Genomic DNA, 17,145 nt, shown 5'->3' with positions numbered 1-17,145 from the left:
GTTTGCAGGTATAGGGTGGGTGCAGCTGGCAAAGGACAGGGCTAATTGGAGAGACATGGGAGAGGCCTTTGCCCTGCAGTGAGCGTAGTCGGGCTGATGAAGATGGTACAAATCAAATTATTCAATCAAAACATCAATAATTCGAGTTTAACCAGGTTATTTATTCTAGTAGAAATAATTCTGCAATAACATTTATTACCAGGAACATAAAATTCATTTATTTTTGCTTTCCATTTGCTTAAATAAAGGCACGGTATGCCACGCTAAGAAAACGCTTGACAAATCACATATTTCTTATTTATATCAATTAGTGCAGTTAATTCGTCTCCTACGTTATATTCCACATGGTCAGCACATCCGTGTCTGTGCTGGACCTGCCGTTTTACACTGTAAATACTTTGATTCAACATTAGTTTTTTTTCATACGCATAACAACTTTGAAACAGGACGTCGTTGGTGGATAGCCCCTGTACAGTGATTCCAGCGAGGCGCCGGTCAATGCCGGTGCTCTTTTCCCTCGCAAATAAAACATATTTTTAAAATTTATTCTCAGATTAAGCCATGTCAGAAATAACAAGCTTAAAATATGCTTAAAATCAGCTACAGTTTCAGATAACACAACTTGAAGTACAACACATCCCCCTATAGATTATGCGTGGTGCCATTAGCCTTGTGTGCTACTAAACGACATTGTCTTGAATACCCATTATTTAGAAATCCGCTTTCACCTCACCTGGTTTTTAAGAAGTCCCGTCGGGGGGCGTAATCGGGCTATACCGGGTTTCACCCGAAAACGAAGGCGCTAATTTTATACATCTAGTTTCCTGCTGACGATGCACCAGCTAAGAGTGGTCTAAGTAATGCCTTTTTTTCTTTCAAACGAATTTGGAGACTCCTTCGGGCTGTACGTGGATTAGGCCTGAAATCCGGAAATGACATTTAAACAGGTGCTGTCCTACATGCAAACCCTTCGTGATGTCATTGTGCTGTTATCGGCATCGAACGTGAAGGTTTGTGCGAAAAAGTTAATCGTCCCCAAACGCTGACGGTACGGATTAAGATGACGATGATGAATTTTCAGTGGCACAGGGATAGGCTCGCCCAAAAAATGCCATGATACAATGTTTTATTGGTCCATACAAGGTGCGGTCAAAACACCAGATCAGGGGAAAGCTTTTACCCACAGGAAACCGTGGGTACCCACCGGCACTGGGATCGAACCCCGCACCTCCCGCATGCGAGGCGGATGCTTAAACTACTTGGTCGTGCACTGCTGCGGTAGTACGAGTGGAATGAGGATGGTGTACATGACGCCGCCGCCCGTGTGGTCAGGCCTACATCAGCCACAAAGGAAGCAGTGTGAATGTCAGGCTAATGAAGCATATGAACTGATGCACTTTTTTAACCACCCCCTAGAAATCCCTAGGTGCCCCTAGGTGCGAGTGTGAACCTTTGTTTTACAAGGCCACATTCATCCTAAGGTACCTACAGAAGCTGACTATAGAGCTTTTTGAAGGTTTTAGGCTGATCGGAGTAGAAGGCGCATGTATAAGTGGAGCCTCATTATCTGTGAGAAAACGAGATATTCACTTCTTGAACTTTGTCAAGTTACATGGCCATCCAGTCCTGCCTGAGAATACGCGAGTGCATTGAGCGGACTCAGGCCTTGACGCCCGCACTCATTTTTTGTTGATGGTTTGTTTCAAGAACTCATGCACAAAAAGCAATTGTCGACAAATAAACACACTTGATAGTTTGCGCTATTCCTGTTCGTGCAGTTTTTACGCCCCTCTGTGGCTGTCCGTACCCAGAGTTGCGCTTTACTCAAGTTAATTGTGAAAATAATGATACTTCTTTTTTTCTCTTCGAGAAGTGGTATACGTTTTGTCAATATATTTGCACGCATATTTGTTTTACCGTTGCTTGGTTTGGTTTGTAGGTTTTTAACGTCCCAAGCGACTCAGACTATGAGGGACGCCGCAGTGAAGGGCTCCGGAAATTTCGACCACCTGGGGTTCTTAAACGTGCAGTGACAACGCACAGTACTAACACACTTAGCAGGGATTGCTAAGTCTTAATGTGCGCATAAAAATATGGTTGTCGACAGGGTACCTCGACAAGAAGAGATTTTTCTTCTGTCTTTCTTATAGCGGCGCTCCATGCACCTGGCGTCAAAGCCTCAGCCCCCGTGGAATCTACAGGCACCAGGGAGACTGTTTCCTTGCTGTACGGCGTTGCGCGGTCCACACCTGGGAAGAAAAGGAGGGTGGAACGCTCGCTGCAAATGCGCCCTACACTCTAAACACTAATACGCCTATGTGAGAGCAAAACTGGAGTAAGCTGTCCTCTAGCGCACTCCATTTTATACAAGGAATGTGCGCTAAAGGACAGCTCACTCCCTTTTTTACTCCTTTCTGTTTAGAGCGTACGTGGCGTTTTTCTGCTAACGCTTACAGCGGAGGAAGCAAAGGCAAAGAAGAGAATACATAGCAGCAGGCCATGCTCACTTACAGGTAGCAAAGTGCGAGAGTATTAAGCAAGGAAAAAAAAATTATTTATACGAGCTCGAGTGTAGTATTAGTACATAAAATCTAACACAGATGCTGCTTGAGTAATCACATGTCTTAGGTTACAGACAATTTTTATGAGCGACATTACACTACAAGCGACGCGTTCTTATGCATTTTTTTCGCAAACGTTAAACTTGAGTCATATGTACACGTTCATGACAACGTTAGCAGAATTGTTCTGCTGTCAAGCAGCAGATGTTTTTAAGTAAAGCTCCGTACTGATCATGGTACAGTTTATTTGCTGTTACAGTGAAAGAGATGAAAAGAAAAGCGGTGAAATTGCACAACTTTTCTTGAACAGGACAGGGGTTAAATTAATAACTTTAGGCTTTGCTTTCTAGTGATCCAGGAGAAGGTGAAAATAATAATGCTTTCATGTTCTTCTCTGCAAAAGACGGCAAGAACACTTTAGCGTGACATGCATTAAAATTGAGGAGCTACTGATTAATAAGCATGGCTATAGTAAAGAAAAACTGAAGCAGAATGTTGTAGAGAGTTTGTCCAAGTATGGCACTGATCCTGGTTCGTGTAGAGGACAGTAATCTTTTGTTGTCGAATTACTTGGTTTTTGTTAGTGCTATGCGTTGAAGGAACGACTCAACGCCCCCCCCCCCCCCCCCCCCCCCCCCCCCCCCTGAATTTACTTTTGGCAGACGCCGCTATAAGCTTCTTATTGCTGTCATAATCGTGCACTTATGTACTACACGTGCCATCATTGTTGCTCATTGGAGTAGTTCAGAGATAACGCTATAGAATTTATGCTGAGTGCTACACTAGAACACTAACTAGCTGCAGATTCGAACAAACGATGAAAGCAAGAAAGTCGCTGGTATATGCCATACCCAGGGCTTGTGGGATCGTTTATACATTTTCCCATGGGCTTCAGAATTATTGATTGGTTATGCCTTTATTTGGTCCATATTTGGTAGTCATTATTTATTGGCTCTAAGTGAGGTTTCTCCACACTAGCAGCAAATGTTAAGCATCGTCATCTTCAATGCCTGTGTGGCGTGTGTGTGTGTGTGTCTTAAATGGTTTCTTTCCCTGGGCATACCTTCAAGACGGAAGAAGAGGGACAAGGCGTCGCTCGACGGGTTGAAGGGCCTGTTGAGATTGATGACCATGGTGAAAGACTGCCCCCGTCGAAGCACGGGGGCCGGATTTTGCGATTTAGTCCGGGCGAATCCTCTCGTGAAGTGGTTCTCGGCGTTGTACGTCACGTACATGTCCACCGAGCGCACCTTGACCACCTCGTCCGGGCGGCCGGCTGCACAGAACGCCCACGGTAAGCAGTCTGGGGCAAGCAGTCAGCGCCTGGATGCTTGGGTTATTGGGGAGAACTTAGAGACGGGATGGATTCACGGAGCTTTTCGCACGTACGATGGGCTCGGCCGGTACCTTGGTTCTCCCCGCTGCGGCTATCGGGAATGGTACAGAAGCCAGCTCAGCTAATCGCTAACTCTGACACAAAGATCTTCGTGCATCTGACCACAGTTCATTCGTGCTGTTGTTGTTACGCTTACCTCTGCAAAGAAGTGAGATAGTTTTGAACAAGCATCGATTTAAGAATTATTGTGCTGAACCACTCGTTCACTGCTGATTTTAGACAGCACTTCGGCGATAACTGCGTGCTCCATTGCTAGACCGCTGCGTGATGGATCAAGTCAATGGTCGTAATAAATATGATTTTTCTCGTAGGATCATGCACCTTGTTACACCAGCGCAGTATTTCTTCAACTGCATTAAGGAAGGCTCCGTACTGCCAGCAGTGCCCGGTTTGTGCATGCTCAGCAGCCCTAATTGAGGAGCCGCGCAGTGTGACAGAAGGTCATTGCTCAACGCCCTGGGGTCTTCCATTTTGATTGGATTCCATTCTCACTTTTGAAAACATGTACGATTGCATTTGGTGCAGCCGAGGCAATTCGAGCCACGCTTTACACGCTACCACATCTGTTTGCAAACGCAGATACATTTTACTAATGTCGTTCAAAAAGTAGCGACGGTTGTCGCTAACTTTGGATCTCTGTTTTTACCGCGGTTGTTTGGACTTCACCATTGAATTGCTAGCAAATTGGTTAAAGCACTATATCTGGCCACGCAGCGAGATAAACTGTTTTAAAACGCGCAATTAAAGGACAAAAATGTTTCGTCAAGCTGATTACAGAGTGCGATTATGACGCGCAGATTGAAGACACATCAATAGAGGACAACGCTGTAGTTGTGCACAGAAGCGCATAAAGACAGACAGGAACAGTATGAGAGAAGGTATACATACACCGCCACTTATCGACGCTCCGTCCACATTAAAGTAAGCTAAGTTGCTATCCGTACTCCGTTCTGCACCTTGCGCAATAGTTTGCAATAATTATGCTTGTTCATTCGTCGGCCTCTTTGCCATTGGCCAACCCCATCTTTGATATCAGAGCCGGCCATTGCTACTAGAGAGGTTTAGCATACAGGAAATGTAGTAGCATAGAAGTATACCGGATTAATGTACCCCTACTGCGCACGCGCAGTTTCAGCTGCGCGTGCACAGCAGGCATACGTTAATATGGTATACGTCCACAGTCGTACGTCTCCGCTATGCTAAAACTTTTGATTGCAAATTTTATCACAGCGCATACGCGCTAAGACTGTTAATATCTCCGTGTGGGCTCGTCGGTCAATAATCATAGAAAATGGCTGCGCAAAGTAAAAGAGGACGACATCGAAGAAACACGTACAGAGCACACAGGACAAGCACTGATCCTGTAGTCTATACTTCTTCCACATCGTCTTCTTTTCCTTTGCGCCGCCATTTTCCATGATAACATTCCGTTTTAGAGAGTTTATCATAGCGGAGACTTGCTGCGTGGGCATATACCGAATTAACGTATGCCTGCTGCGCACGCGCAGTTTCAGAATGTGGAGCAAGGTGAGGCGCGCACCTGCTGCTGCGCTTGCGCAGTTGGTATCGGGTAGTTCGGTACACATCCAAGATAGTGCATCGCCGCTATGATAAAAGTCTCTATTCTTTCTTGGTTACCTGCACTGACGTCAAACGCAGCAGCTGCCATCAACGAAGGCACAAAATTATGAATACGGAAAAGAATCGCCACACTGGGGTTATGCGTGTAACGGACTATCAACTTACATTCGTTTTCACAGTGCCAGCTGACAGCCTCTCGTGATAACTTTCAACACCACAAGATGAAAATAAAGATGAAAAGATGAACAGAAAGAAGGAAAGAAGGAAGGAAGGAAAGAAGGAAAGAAAGAAAGAAACAAACAAAGAAAGAAAGAAAGAAAGAAAGAAAGAAAGAAAGAAAGAAAGAAAGAAAGAAAGAAAGAAAGAAAGAAAGAAAGGCTCCTGTTAACAACGACGCTCAAACATAAAAAACATGCATGTGAGACGAGGTTATGTTAGCGCAATTTGTTGTGAATAGAAGCCATGAGCCAACTCGCTCAGCATGAAGTACTGCTGAGAAAAGAAGGGCGAAAGAAAGAAAGCCGACAGAAGTAGCTTCAGGCAAGCAATTGGGGCCACAGGCCAAGTGGTCTCGATTACCCAGAGTGATTTAAAAAAAATGCTTCATTGCTACGAAGGTTCCGCCTTCCGTTCTACGTTTCTTAACCACGACGGAACAAAGTGGGATCGTCATGTGGTTGCTTAACTTAAATGTGCTAATTAACTTTTAATTGACAGTTTTAAAGAAATGCTTCGATGACTGTTTTTACGGACACCGCCATGGCAGACTAAAGCGGGCAAAAGAATTTGGAAGGATCCGTCCTTCCGTGAGATATACAGGGTGTCCAGGCTAACTTCAGCCAAGGGTTAAAAAATAAGATATTTGAGGTAGGCGAGGAAAATCACTTACATACAGCTTCCAGCCGGCTTGCGCATCTAGGCATTTTTTGTTTTGCAATTAATTAATTAGCAATTAAGATATTTTTAAATGCGTAAATATTGACTTTAGGCAGCAGATGTGAATGAATGAAAAACTTTATTGAATTCTTTTGGTCAGTTCCGGAGAGTCTCCTGGCAGCTGCGTCTTGGCGCTTGCCGCAGCCGCCGCCGCCGTCGGGGGCTCCTCAGCAAGGGTGGTCCCTCATTCCGGAGCTCCACTGGTCCTGGCCACCTCGCACGCGTGCTGCACCAATGCCCTTTGGGCGGTGAGCTCGCTGCTGGTGAGCAGGCCCTCCCATTGCTCCGCACTCGGGTTAGTCTGTTTGTGGAAGGTGTAATTGTGTTTACACTCCCATGTGACGTGGTAAAGTGTCGGGACGTCCCCGCACCAGGGGCATCTGTCGCTGTACTGGGTGGGGAACATTTTGCTTAGGACGTGTAAGTTAAAGAAGGTGCCAGTCTGCAGCCTCCTCCAGCTGACCGCTTCTTGCTGTATGAGGAGTTTGTGGGGCGGGGGGTACTTGAACCTGCAGCCTCTGTAGTGATTTAGGATGTCTGCGTACGTCGGGTCCACCATCGAGGGATTCTCGAGGTCCTCCGTCAGCAAGGCTCGGTGCGTGATCTCGCGAACCTGGCTGTCAGCCCTCGAGTTGCCCTCGAGTCCGGTGTGTGCCGGTACCCAGAAGACCTTTTGCTTCGCTTTGAATCCCGAGGCTCTCGCGCCGAGGAGGATGCGTAGGGCCTCCCGGCAGATCCTTCCTTGTTGATATCGTCTGCAGGCCGTTTTGGAGTGCGTTATTATAATCTGTGACTTGTTTCTGCGGTAGCCTTCGACCGCTGCAAGCGCCACAGCGATCTCCTCCCCTTCTGCCATCGTACGTCCTCTCGCGGATGCGCAGCTGATCGTGTCGCCCGTGTGGTCTACGACCGCCACCGCCACTCTCGTGATGTTGTTGCGTCTATCCCTCGGATATAGCAGATGTGAATAACAAAGTTGGAGAGCACCTTCAGAAACCCCCATTCTATTTATTTGTGATAAAGAAAGCCCCATGTGTATCTTTTTTCCGAGCTCCAAAGAAAGCCCGCGAAAAAAAAAAAAAAAGAAAATCACGTGACTAGCGCATTTGCGCGCCACGATTGTGCTGCTCTCAATCCTGGCTTGAGTGAACGAAATCAGCTGCTGGCAAGGCGCGACGACCCCGTTGCTCCGGCAGGCCGATATGTCGACGGTGGTTGCGACGCCCGCGCGAGCTAGTCTGCAAGCGTGACTGTGCAACCACCGTCGACACATAGGCCTGCCGGAGCAATGGGGTCGTCGCGCCTTGCCAGCAGCTGATTTCGTTCACTCAAGCCAGGATTGAGAGCAGCACAATCGTGGCGCGCAAATGCGCTAGTCACGTGATTTTTTTTTGGTAGTTCGCGGGCTTTCTTTGGAGCTCGGAAAAAAGATATGCATGAGGCTTCCTTTATCTCAAGCAAATGGAAGGGGGGTTTCTGAAGGTGCTCTCCAACTTTGCTATTCACATATGCTGTCTAAAGTCAATATTTACGCATTTAGAAAAAAATGTCTTAATTGCTAATTAATTAATTGTAAAACAAAGAAATCGCCTACGATGCGCAAGCAGTTGGTAGTTGTGTGCAAGTGGTTTCTCTGGCCTAGCTTGAATATCTCCTTTTTTAACCCTTGGCTAAAGTTAGCGTGGACACCCTGTATACCAGCTTCTTACCTTTGACCCCTCCAATTTTGGAATTCAGTTTTAAAATTGGAGCGGAGAAGAAAGCTCTTTGTGACGTACAAAGAGTGTCGAAACTTCGCCCGCATAATGTTCTTACAAATGACGCTTTGGGGAACCTCGTCGCATCGCAATGTGAACTCCCTGCGATCGCAAACAGCGCCTGCTCACCTAATCTGTAGCTCCACTCCGGATCCCGCAAACGATTATCTGTCTGTGGCCAATACGATCCGCGAGATAAAGTACGGTACGCTCAGTATGCTCGCACATGCGCATGACGTCGTGAAAACGCTGCGCGTCCAGCTGAAAGCTTCTTCCTCCGCTCACTAGCCAGTGTGTTACGGCGCTGCAGTTGGCATAGAAACAACCAGTGCAAATTTTCCATCGCCGAAGCTATCTCGAGGGTTTTGGTTGTTAAAAATTTGTGACAGGCCTAAAACGCCTGTCACGAGTATCTCCTTCAAAACTGTGGCAACGCTATAGCCTTAACACTAGTGATTGAAAAAGTTGTTAAATTACACACAATAAGCACTGAATGACAAGTGTTCGCTGAGTTGAAGAGGCACACAGTGGAGATGGGACCTTCGTTGTTGTAAAGCCCTTCTTTTTTTGACCAACATCTTTATTATCTACAAAAATGACCACTCGGTGTAGTACCGCTTACCAATTCTGCGCCAAAACCCATGAACTGGTCCAGTTCATGCTGGCGCAGATGTAGTTCCATATGGAGCGCAGCACTCGACCATATTGCTGGACAGGTGATTGTGTGCATGTAATTCTGTAGCGTCCGCAGCTTTTCATCGGGTACCTTGAAAGCAGCCTACCACGAACTTGGCGTCGTGTCTTGAATTTAGGAAGGAACGACGTCACTTGAACGATACAAGGTTCGCCACTAGTCCAAGGCAGAGAACACGCCTAAGAGATGTGCACGAAACAGGTGCGCCCGAAACAAAGGGGCGAAAATAGTCTGCCTCGACTGCGAATGTCGCCGCAGTGTCGGCAATGGAACAATGGCTGGACGCAAATGGCCAGCGCTCGCATGTCTGCACGACCGAGCTCCTGTTCTGTAACCTTGAGCGCGAGCAGGCTTAGTCTTTAGTTGCCTATTTTAGTTCATTTTTTTATTTCGTTTACCAAAATGCTACGCTAAGAAGCGTCTGATTGCCGCTGGTACCATACTGCGTATGTCCCCTTCACTTGTCGAAAAAAAGAAATTTAGCACTTGAGCCTGTTGAAACTTCCAGTATTCTTCTTAATGTAGTGCGACTGTCTAGTTTCGGTTCCTTCTATTCATCTTTTTTTGTCAAGGTCTAGAATGTCCTATGCCTTAGTGTCTAGGTCTGCTTTTCTATGCCTTGATTTGGTCCGGGTTTTGGTGTTGAGCGTCTGGGTGCATCCTGTACCAGGTTTTTCAGGGAAGTCAAGTAATTTTCAAAAATAGCCTTTTTGGGGTAGAAACATGGCTTTTGCGGCGCAGTATTACCATTATTATCAAGCCAGTGAATTGTCTTAAGTAGTAACCTGGTTAACTAATTTCTGATAAATAACTTTTTAACTACAACAGCTAGGCGGCTGTTTGCAATTAGAGATTGGTAGCCGGTCGTTAGTAATAGCCATATTAATTTTTAGAACTTCGAAAACGCTATTATTCTCGACTCTGTGGCTCAACAAAATATGGCTAGATCGTACCAAAATACATGCGATTTCGAAAAGCACGCGGGCAAAGTAACCTTTCCAGTGTACATAACTAGTCAGAAAAAGCCAAATTTTATCGAGACACAGCGCCAAGAGTAATCGCGTCTTCCAAATTGTAAAAACTGATATGGCTATTACTAACGACTGGCTACAAACCTCTGATTGAAACTAAGGGTCTAATTGAAATAGGTATAAAGTTAATTATTAAAAATTTGTTAATCAGCTTACTACTTAAGGCGATTCACCAGTTTTCTGGTGTCCGCGAACACTGGTGGTACTATGCGGAAAAAGCCATATTTTTACCTCAAAAACCCTATTTTTGAGAATTACTTGGTCTTCCCTGAAACACCTGGTATTAAACAAGCGAGCATTGCGAGCGCCGTTTTTACGCAATGCAGCACTGCCGCGCTTATGCTTGCAAGCACAAATGCATTCGAAACATTAAACCGGTTCTGGTGCAATTTGAAATAGCAATGATCTTCAAAATAAGGGACGTCGTTGTGTTCTGTACTTCATGTAATTGCCGTTGCCTTACTGAAATCTTGAGCCTACGCTGCTGCAAATGTGACCTAAACTCAATTATATTTATCTGAAGCAGTAAAAAGGGAACTTCATTCAGAGATTGTTTTCATTCATACCGTACAAGTATTATTATCAAATAATAATAATGCAACCTCCGATTCATTGAATAATTTTAATTGACAGAAAAGGCTGACTGCGCTGGTGATAAAGAAAATGACCGAATAAATGCAAACAACTTCCGGCTACGTGTCTTCGCTAACACGACTTTTAAAAATCAATTTTTAATAAGGGTTCCTTTAGCAAGGCTTTGCCAATTTGAGTGGTAAAAGAGAAGTCAATTACATATTCACCTGATCATTTTGATAAATATTTTAACATCCAACAATTCTGTCACTGAATGTCGCCTGCAGAAGTCTTTTCAAGCCACAGGCGGCAATGTTGCTCACTAGCTAGAGACCGGAAAGATTCAACAGTGAATTCATAGGCTATAGCAACAGCCTAATGGTTCCGAGGTGCATATTTACCTGCCGAACAATAATTCTGTAAACATTCATACAGGAACGCGCGAATCACAGTAGTATGTGGCCCTTTCAGCAAAATCCAAATGGACACCACTCGTCCGCTACTAATGCTGCATCTTTCATTCGCAAATTCAGTTATTGACTCTCGTACACTTAAAGGCAAGATATGTGGCTCACTGGTGTTCATGTATTTCTGAAAGGTCTAAGCATGTGTCACCAATTAATGCATTAATCACAGTGAACATTTTGTCCGCATATCCGCCATACATGCAATGTTTCCTCAAAGCTACACAACTCGTTTGAACATTTGAACAACATTCACTGGAACATAAGCATACAATGCATTAGAACAACTGCGCCTTCAGCTGTTTTTTTTCACAATTTCGGCGCACGAAATAAAGACGGGAACATTTGTGCGAGATTATTAACCGTTTAAAGCATGCACACATACGCAAAGGTCATAAAGAAAGTCACATACGATAGGCTGATTTGTCTATAATGGTGTTAAATACATGCCTCTACGCAAGGGTTTCTTTTTTTTAAGCGATATTTATTGCGCAGAGCATAAAGGGACTATGTAGTGACGGTCGAAAGAATAGGATGGTTAAATGAACGAAAGTAGGTTGGTGCTGCTTAAGAAGCGTGGTGTGGTTCTTTCAAGTGGCAAACTGTACAAAATAGCCCCAGAATGCTCAGTCCTCTGTTTTCTTCAAATGTTTGAGCTATTGGCAGGAGGAAGCAAAAAAATTGGTTAAATTACGGTTTTGCCCATTTGTGTTCTCCGCTTGCTTGTTTGCCCTCTAATATCTGTATTTATGGTAGTTTCTGTTCCTCACCCTATGCTGCGACCACCTGCAGCTTGAGTCAAGTACAAATAAGATCTGAAAGTTTTTTCTCCGAAGCGCACTGGCAAGTATGCGGACTAAAATAAATCTCTTTCTGCATAATATATCAAATTTAATCCAACTATCTGCAATTTCAAGGGCAACTTTCGATATCTGGTCACTACTAAACGCACATAAACAATTTTCTGCTAGTTGGTCGTTATATTTGAACCCGTAAGTGCGCATATATTTTTTCGCATAAGAACCGAATTGGTCCGTGCAGGTAAGTAAAAAATTAAGAACAAGAAGCTCTACTGCCGGGTCATTGGAAGACTACAGAAATTTCTGAAGTTTGCGTTCGCCACGCACAAGTTCTTTATAAGCACTCAATATTTCAACGACAGTTGTAACATTCAGACTGCTTCCTTTAGTAAATTAAGAGAAACTGCGAGAAGCTTCTCTTAATTAATGAAAAAAATTACGTTAAGAAGTTATGGTAACACTTTTCTAATAGTCAAAGGGATTTGCTTAAATGTATAAGAACTCTTAACGGCCTACAGACAGAGTAAAAATGAGTCATTGTCTCTAGAAAAACCGTGTAAAAATGGCTCATTGTCTCTTGAAAGCATCATTATAGGCCAGAACAAACTAATCGATTCTCTCCATCGTCTTTCTCCAGTGAAGACGATAGTAAGCCGATTCGCGGGTCTCATGTTCAGCGAGAGTTGTTTTTGATCAACGTCAACCCATGATCAGCACACAAATAAAAACAGTAGAATACACGCTTTTCACTGGTTGATAAACATAAGACAAATGACTCGGTTGCGCCACTCGCGGCGTTTAAATAGTGGCGGCGGCGGCGTTCAAGCGTTCAATGAGTCTGAGTGCAATATCCACTGAGGTTCACCTGGCTTCACGACCGCACAAAGATGGATCGCTGGATAGCAGTAGATCAAGGCCCTGCTGGACAGCTGCTCATTTCAGAGGCTATTGATTCCGATATACATCACAGGCAGTGCAGCAACGGTTGATTTTCACAAGATTTTCCGGTATAAAAGTGCCAATGTCAGCATATTGTACAGGGTGATTTTTTAATTGACGGATTTTCATATTGAAAACTGAGAGAGATAGGTCGATGAGGCCTTTTGAACTGGATTGTACAGCAAGGAAGAAGCTATATGCCTTATGTGGATCAGTTATTACACAATTAACTGAAATAATTTTTATTTTCGATTTTATGTGTCAGCTTATATTGCAAAATTGATTGCCGTCAAGGTCCGCTGGACTTAAGTTTTCTTAACCGGCAATGTGGTTAGAAATATTGGCCATCAAAAATACGCATTTGAAAGCTCGTTGAGTTGGCTTTTCCGCAATACATATTTATAAAATGGCGTCTCATGCACTTACTATGCATAAAATACGGGCGAGGTTGGTGTATTTGATAATGTAGAAGAAGTTAACGATTTCGGTGATGATACCACGCACAGCGACGCCATTTCATAAATAGCTATTGCGGGAAAGCCAACTCAACAAGCCGTCAAATGTTATTTTTGACGTTAGATATTTCGAACCCCAATGCCAATTTAGAAAATTTAAAAACAGGGCTCACTTTATATGTTTACAGCCATAAATTTCGCTACAGTTAGTTAACTAATAGTTTAAATATTGATCGATAGGAGGTACATACTGTCTGCCTTGTGCATCCAGTTCAACACACGGCACTGACGTATCTCTCACAGTTTTTTTTAAATAAAAATCTGTAAATGTAAAAGAATTCACCCTTTATATGAAGCGCTGTTGTAACTGTCAACGGAAGCAAGATAGCAAAATAGGCGCAGTGTCGCCCCAGAGCATACACTTTTCTCGTTAGGCGGCAGTCCTGCTCGCGACGCTTGAGCAGAACATATGGAAGACAAGACGTCTCTCTCCGCGCACTGTTCTGCGCTTCGATGCTTTTGCTCTGTAGCCTCAAAGGCATGCGTTGCCATATAGGTCACCAACAAGTCCTTTATAGAAACCTCAATTGCAGGTGCCTTAAAAGATCCGCTGACGCTTCAGGAAAGCTTACATAAGTTCAGAGTATTCCCGCTGTCTGTATGAACCTTCTAGATGGCTATTTGGCGCTAAAACATGGCACGACGCTAACGCCTCGCCCAATATGGACGAAGGACACGCAGCGAAGCATTGCCACGTCGCGTGCTGCGATAAATGTCACAGATGCTAACAAGTGCTCGCTATTGGTTACCATCACGAGGGGCGCACGCGTATAAGGACAATTTTAGCCGAGCACACTAAACATTTAAAAAATAAAAAAACGAACACCCTCTCTTCATTAGGGGAAGAAATTGAGTGTGTTTTTGTGCTTGCGTGGGAAATGGAAACCGCAAGAAATTATTTTATGGGCAAATTAGTGAATTCTTGAAGTGAAAACGTGTCCAACACCGACAGCAGGTGAAAAATGTCAGTACCAATGTGGGCATTCTATTACGGGTGTACATTCTGGACTGCACGTTATTTCCGCGGGCTCTAGATCAAAGCAAGTGCAGAAAAAAATTAAGCTAGAATGCCACCGCTCAATTCAGTGCGCTCCGCTCATATGCACCGTTCGAGTTCTCACTAGCACGTTTGGCTCACCGTAATATACGTCGCTTTGTCTCCATGCAGCCCCCGCGTCTTAGTTTCTCACAATATGTCCGCTCTTTTGGAAGCTTCTTTCGTCGTCATATAAACTCCAGCGCTCTCAGAGAGGGCTTTTCATTTATTGGGATAATTTCAAATTTCAAATAATCACGTTAGCAAACATTAAATTCTACAAAAGTTCTCTTTTAGGCCCTTCGTGCGTTAGAATGCAACAAAAGTGATTATTTTTAAGGGTCGTTCATCTTGTCGCCGACATCGTAGATGACAGAGACAAACTAGGTGGCCCGCCGTGGTAAAAACTAAGCATAAGTCAACAAGATTCATAGAAAGAAAACGAAGGACAAGACGCAGAAGCCTGAACACTTGCCCGTTGTTTTCTCTCTGTAGCCTTCTCATTACTGACGTGGAACATATGCCATTCGTCTAGGAGTGTCTCGAATCCTACATTGTCTCCTCGAGAAATCACGCAAAACATTGTCTAGTAGGTGCAACTAAAAATAGACGACGCCGTGTTGGTTGATGTCAGTCACCCACGATGGAGGAAACTGGCCAAAAACGAAGTATACGTTCACATATGGCTTGAGCGGGGTTACGAGGCAGAGCCTAGTCATCGAAACAGTGGCGCCTAGCTATCAACGAGCGGGGCTGTGCGCGATGGCCGGTCATTCCATATGCCATTTAAGCTGGCAAAATGAGTGCGTCTTGAGGTACACTCATTTTGCCCGTCACGTCGCACTCTGCGTACGCATCTCCTCTTCTGTGTTGGCGTGCACTGCTTGACTAAGCTATTCCTCTTATCCAGGAACCGTTACTCACGTTGTCCTTCGTCATCGTTGCCCTGAAGACGGCTGCTCACATCCCCCATAGCTTAGACCGAGTGATCCGGACTTGAAGACTGGCGAAAGCTGGCGGGGAGCAAGAGTGTCCGAGTAGCTGTCCTCCTGTGACGGCGACTCCTCTGCCGGCAGTGGAGAAGACCCCAAGTGCGAAGAGAGAGCGGCGTCGTTCTGCACCTTGCAGGTGCTCCGGTGGGCGGCGGCGATGTGACTTCGAGGAGGGTCGTCGAGCAGCGGCTGGCAGCTCTGGGCGCGGACAGCGGCGAACTAGCGGCGGGGGCGTGTGCGTAGCTCTGGACGCAGCCAAGTCCGGCGGCCAGCCGCGGCCTGGCGATGATGCATCGCTTGTCAGGCGCGACAACGGCGTTCGACAAGCGCACTGCAGCCGGCCACTGGCGTTAGGGCCTTTGTGCGTTGTTTCTGCTCGGCGTGAGCAGCACTGCTGCGCTTGCTGGGCATAACGGGGCATATTTACCGCACGCGCAACGCCCTCGGCATGAGGAGTCATCGCTCGGAAAAGTTCAACGCCACTCGTCTTCAGGAGCCTGATTCAAAAAATACCGGTCCCAGCACGCTCGTACTCGTAAAGCATGTATATTGTGCCAATTAAGGTACATGCATTTTTTTCTTTGGCTGAAAAAAAAACGAATAACGTAAAAAAAATTAACTGGGTGATGGCAATCTTGGGGCTCCTTAATACTAAGGATGCCGATTACAAACCTTTCATTGAGAGCTGAACACAGTTACAAGATCCGCCTCCTGCAAGCCTGAGAGCGGTCGTGCTTCCGTTCAACGCTTCCGAGTAATGTGATATCGAAGTATAAATTTTTAATTCCTCCCATCTTTCTTGGTGCCCACTATGATGCTTCATCCGCAATTTGAAAGCTTTGCTTCTAAGGCAATGCATTTAGTAAAGTGCGCTTTCTACCTATCCTGTACCAGCTCTCCTTCCATTAGGTACGGCTCTTAATTAGTTACCACAGTTTCAAAACAGAATAACAAGCAGGGATTACAAGCCCATGGGATTCTATTGGGACAGCGGGTTCCACAAAATCGCTCGGATCGTCGTACTAGTACACATGCGCTAAAAAAAAAAGATATACGCCCGTATACGGGATTTAACCACTAAGATGTCCATATAATCACATTTCTCTTGATAGTAGTTAGTTTGCAGTGATTTTGTGAAACTGTTCGTAAATTTTCGATTGCTCTCTGCTCACAAAAGTCGATGATGTCATGACTGGTCACTGCCACGTTTATGTCAGCCGGTCGGCACCACTTGCGACGTTCCCCGAATCCTCTTCGCTGCCACTTTGAACGCACGTTCTAACAGCTGTAGCTTTAAAACAGTTTCAAGCAGTTCGTTGATCAGGCAAATTTAAGAATAGTTCAGTAGTTTATGCCTGCCTTCCGGCAGCCCATAGCATCCTTTAACACTGAGATCACGCCAATACGCGATTTGTTTCAGGAGACATCTAGTAAGGAAGATATGCAAGATACTGACGGAATAAACTCTGCAGGGGGCCTTTTACTTGGAAGACCCCTCATATCTACATCAATAATCTCCTCTTTCTTGTGAACTCTCGCAGTCACGTATTCGCCGAAGACTGCGTCATTTTTAGAGAAATGACCAATGCGGTCGATATTGCACTACTTTAGTCAAGTCTTAGCACTGCAGCGAAATGCTGCAGAGAGCGGTGAATGCAGCTAAATATTTACAAATGGAGAGTAATTCTTGTATGCAGAAAAACTACCACCAGGCCGCCGTAACTACATGGAAAACCTTTCTTTAGAATCAGTTGCGCCATGTAAATACCTCGGTGATTATATCGCTGCAAACGTAAGCTGGCCCCTTCATACCGAGCACATGATTAACACCGCTAATCGCATGCTAGGCTTCTTACGGCGAAATTTTTTA

The 17,145-nt window shown here is 45.0% G+C and overlaps 1 protein-coding gene across 1 annotated transcript in view; it reads right to left on the bottom strand.

Annotated features, from left to right (window-relative positions):
* Positions 1-15,577, bottom strand: part of LOC144113964 (annulin-like) — a 49,040-nt gene extending 33,463 nt beyond the window's left edge. Inside the window, exons 1-3 of the mRNA XM_077647380.1 lie at positions 15,208-15,577; positions 3,625-3,837; positions 2,113-2,249 (exon numbers count right to left, since the gene is read on the bottom strand). Coding sequence (XP_077503506.1) covers positions 2,113-2,249; positions 3,625-3,837; positions 15,208-15,256 — 399 coding nt within the window. The 5' untranslated portion in view covers positions 15,257-15,577. The remainder of the gene's footprint in view (positions 1-2,112; positions 2,250-3,624; positions 3,838-15,207) is intronic.
* Between the last annotated feature and the right edge of the window lie 1,568 nt (positions 15,578-17,145).

The sequence above is a fragment of the Amblyomma americanum genome, chromosome 1 (genome assembly GCF_052857255.1).
Source record: "Amblyomma americanum isolate KBUSLIRL-KWMA chromosome 1, ASM5285725v1, whole genome shotgun sequence".
Lineage (NCBI taxonomy): Eukaryota > Metazoa > Arthropoda > Arachnida > Ixodida > Ixodidae > Amblyomma > Amblyomma americanum.
The sequence above is the reverse complement of the archived record's forward strand: the minus strand, read 5'-3'. Positions and strand labels throughout refer to the sequence as shown.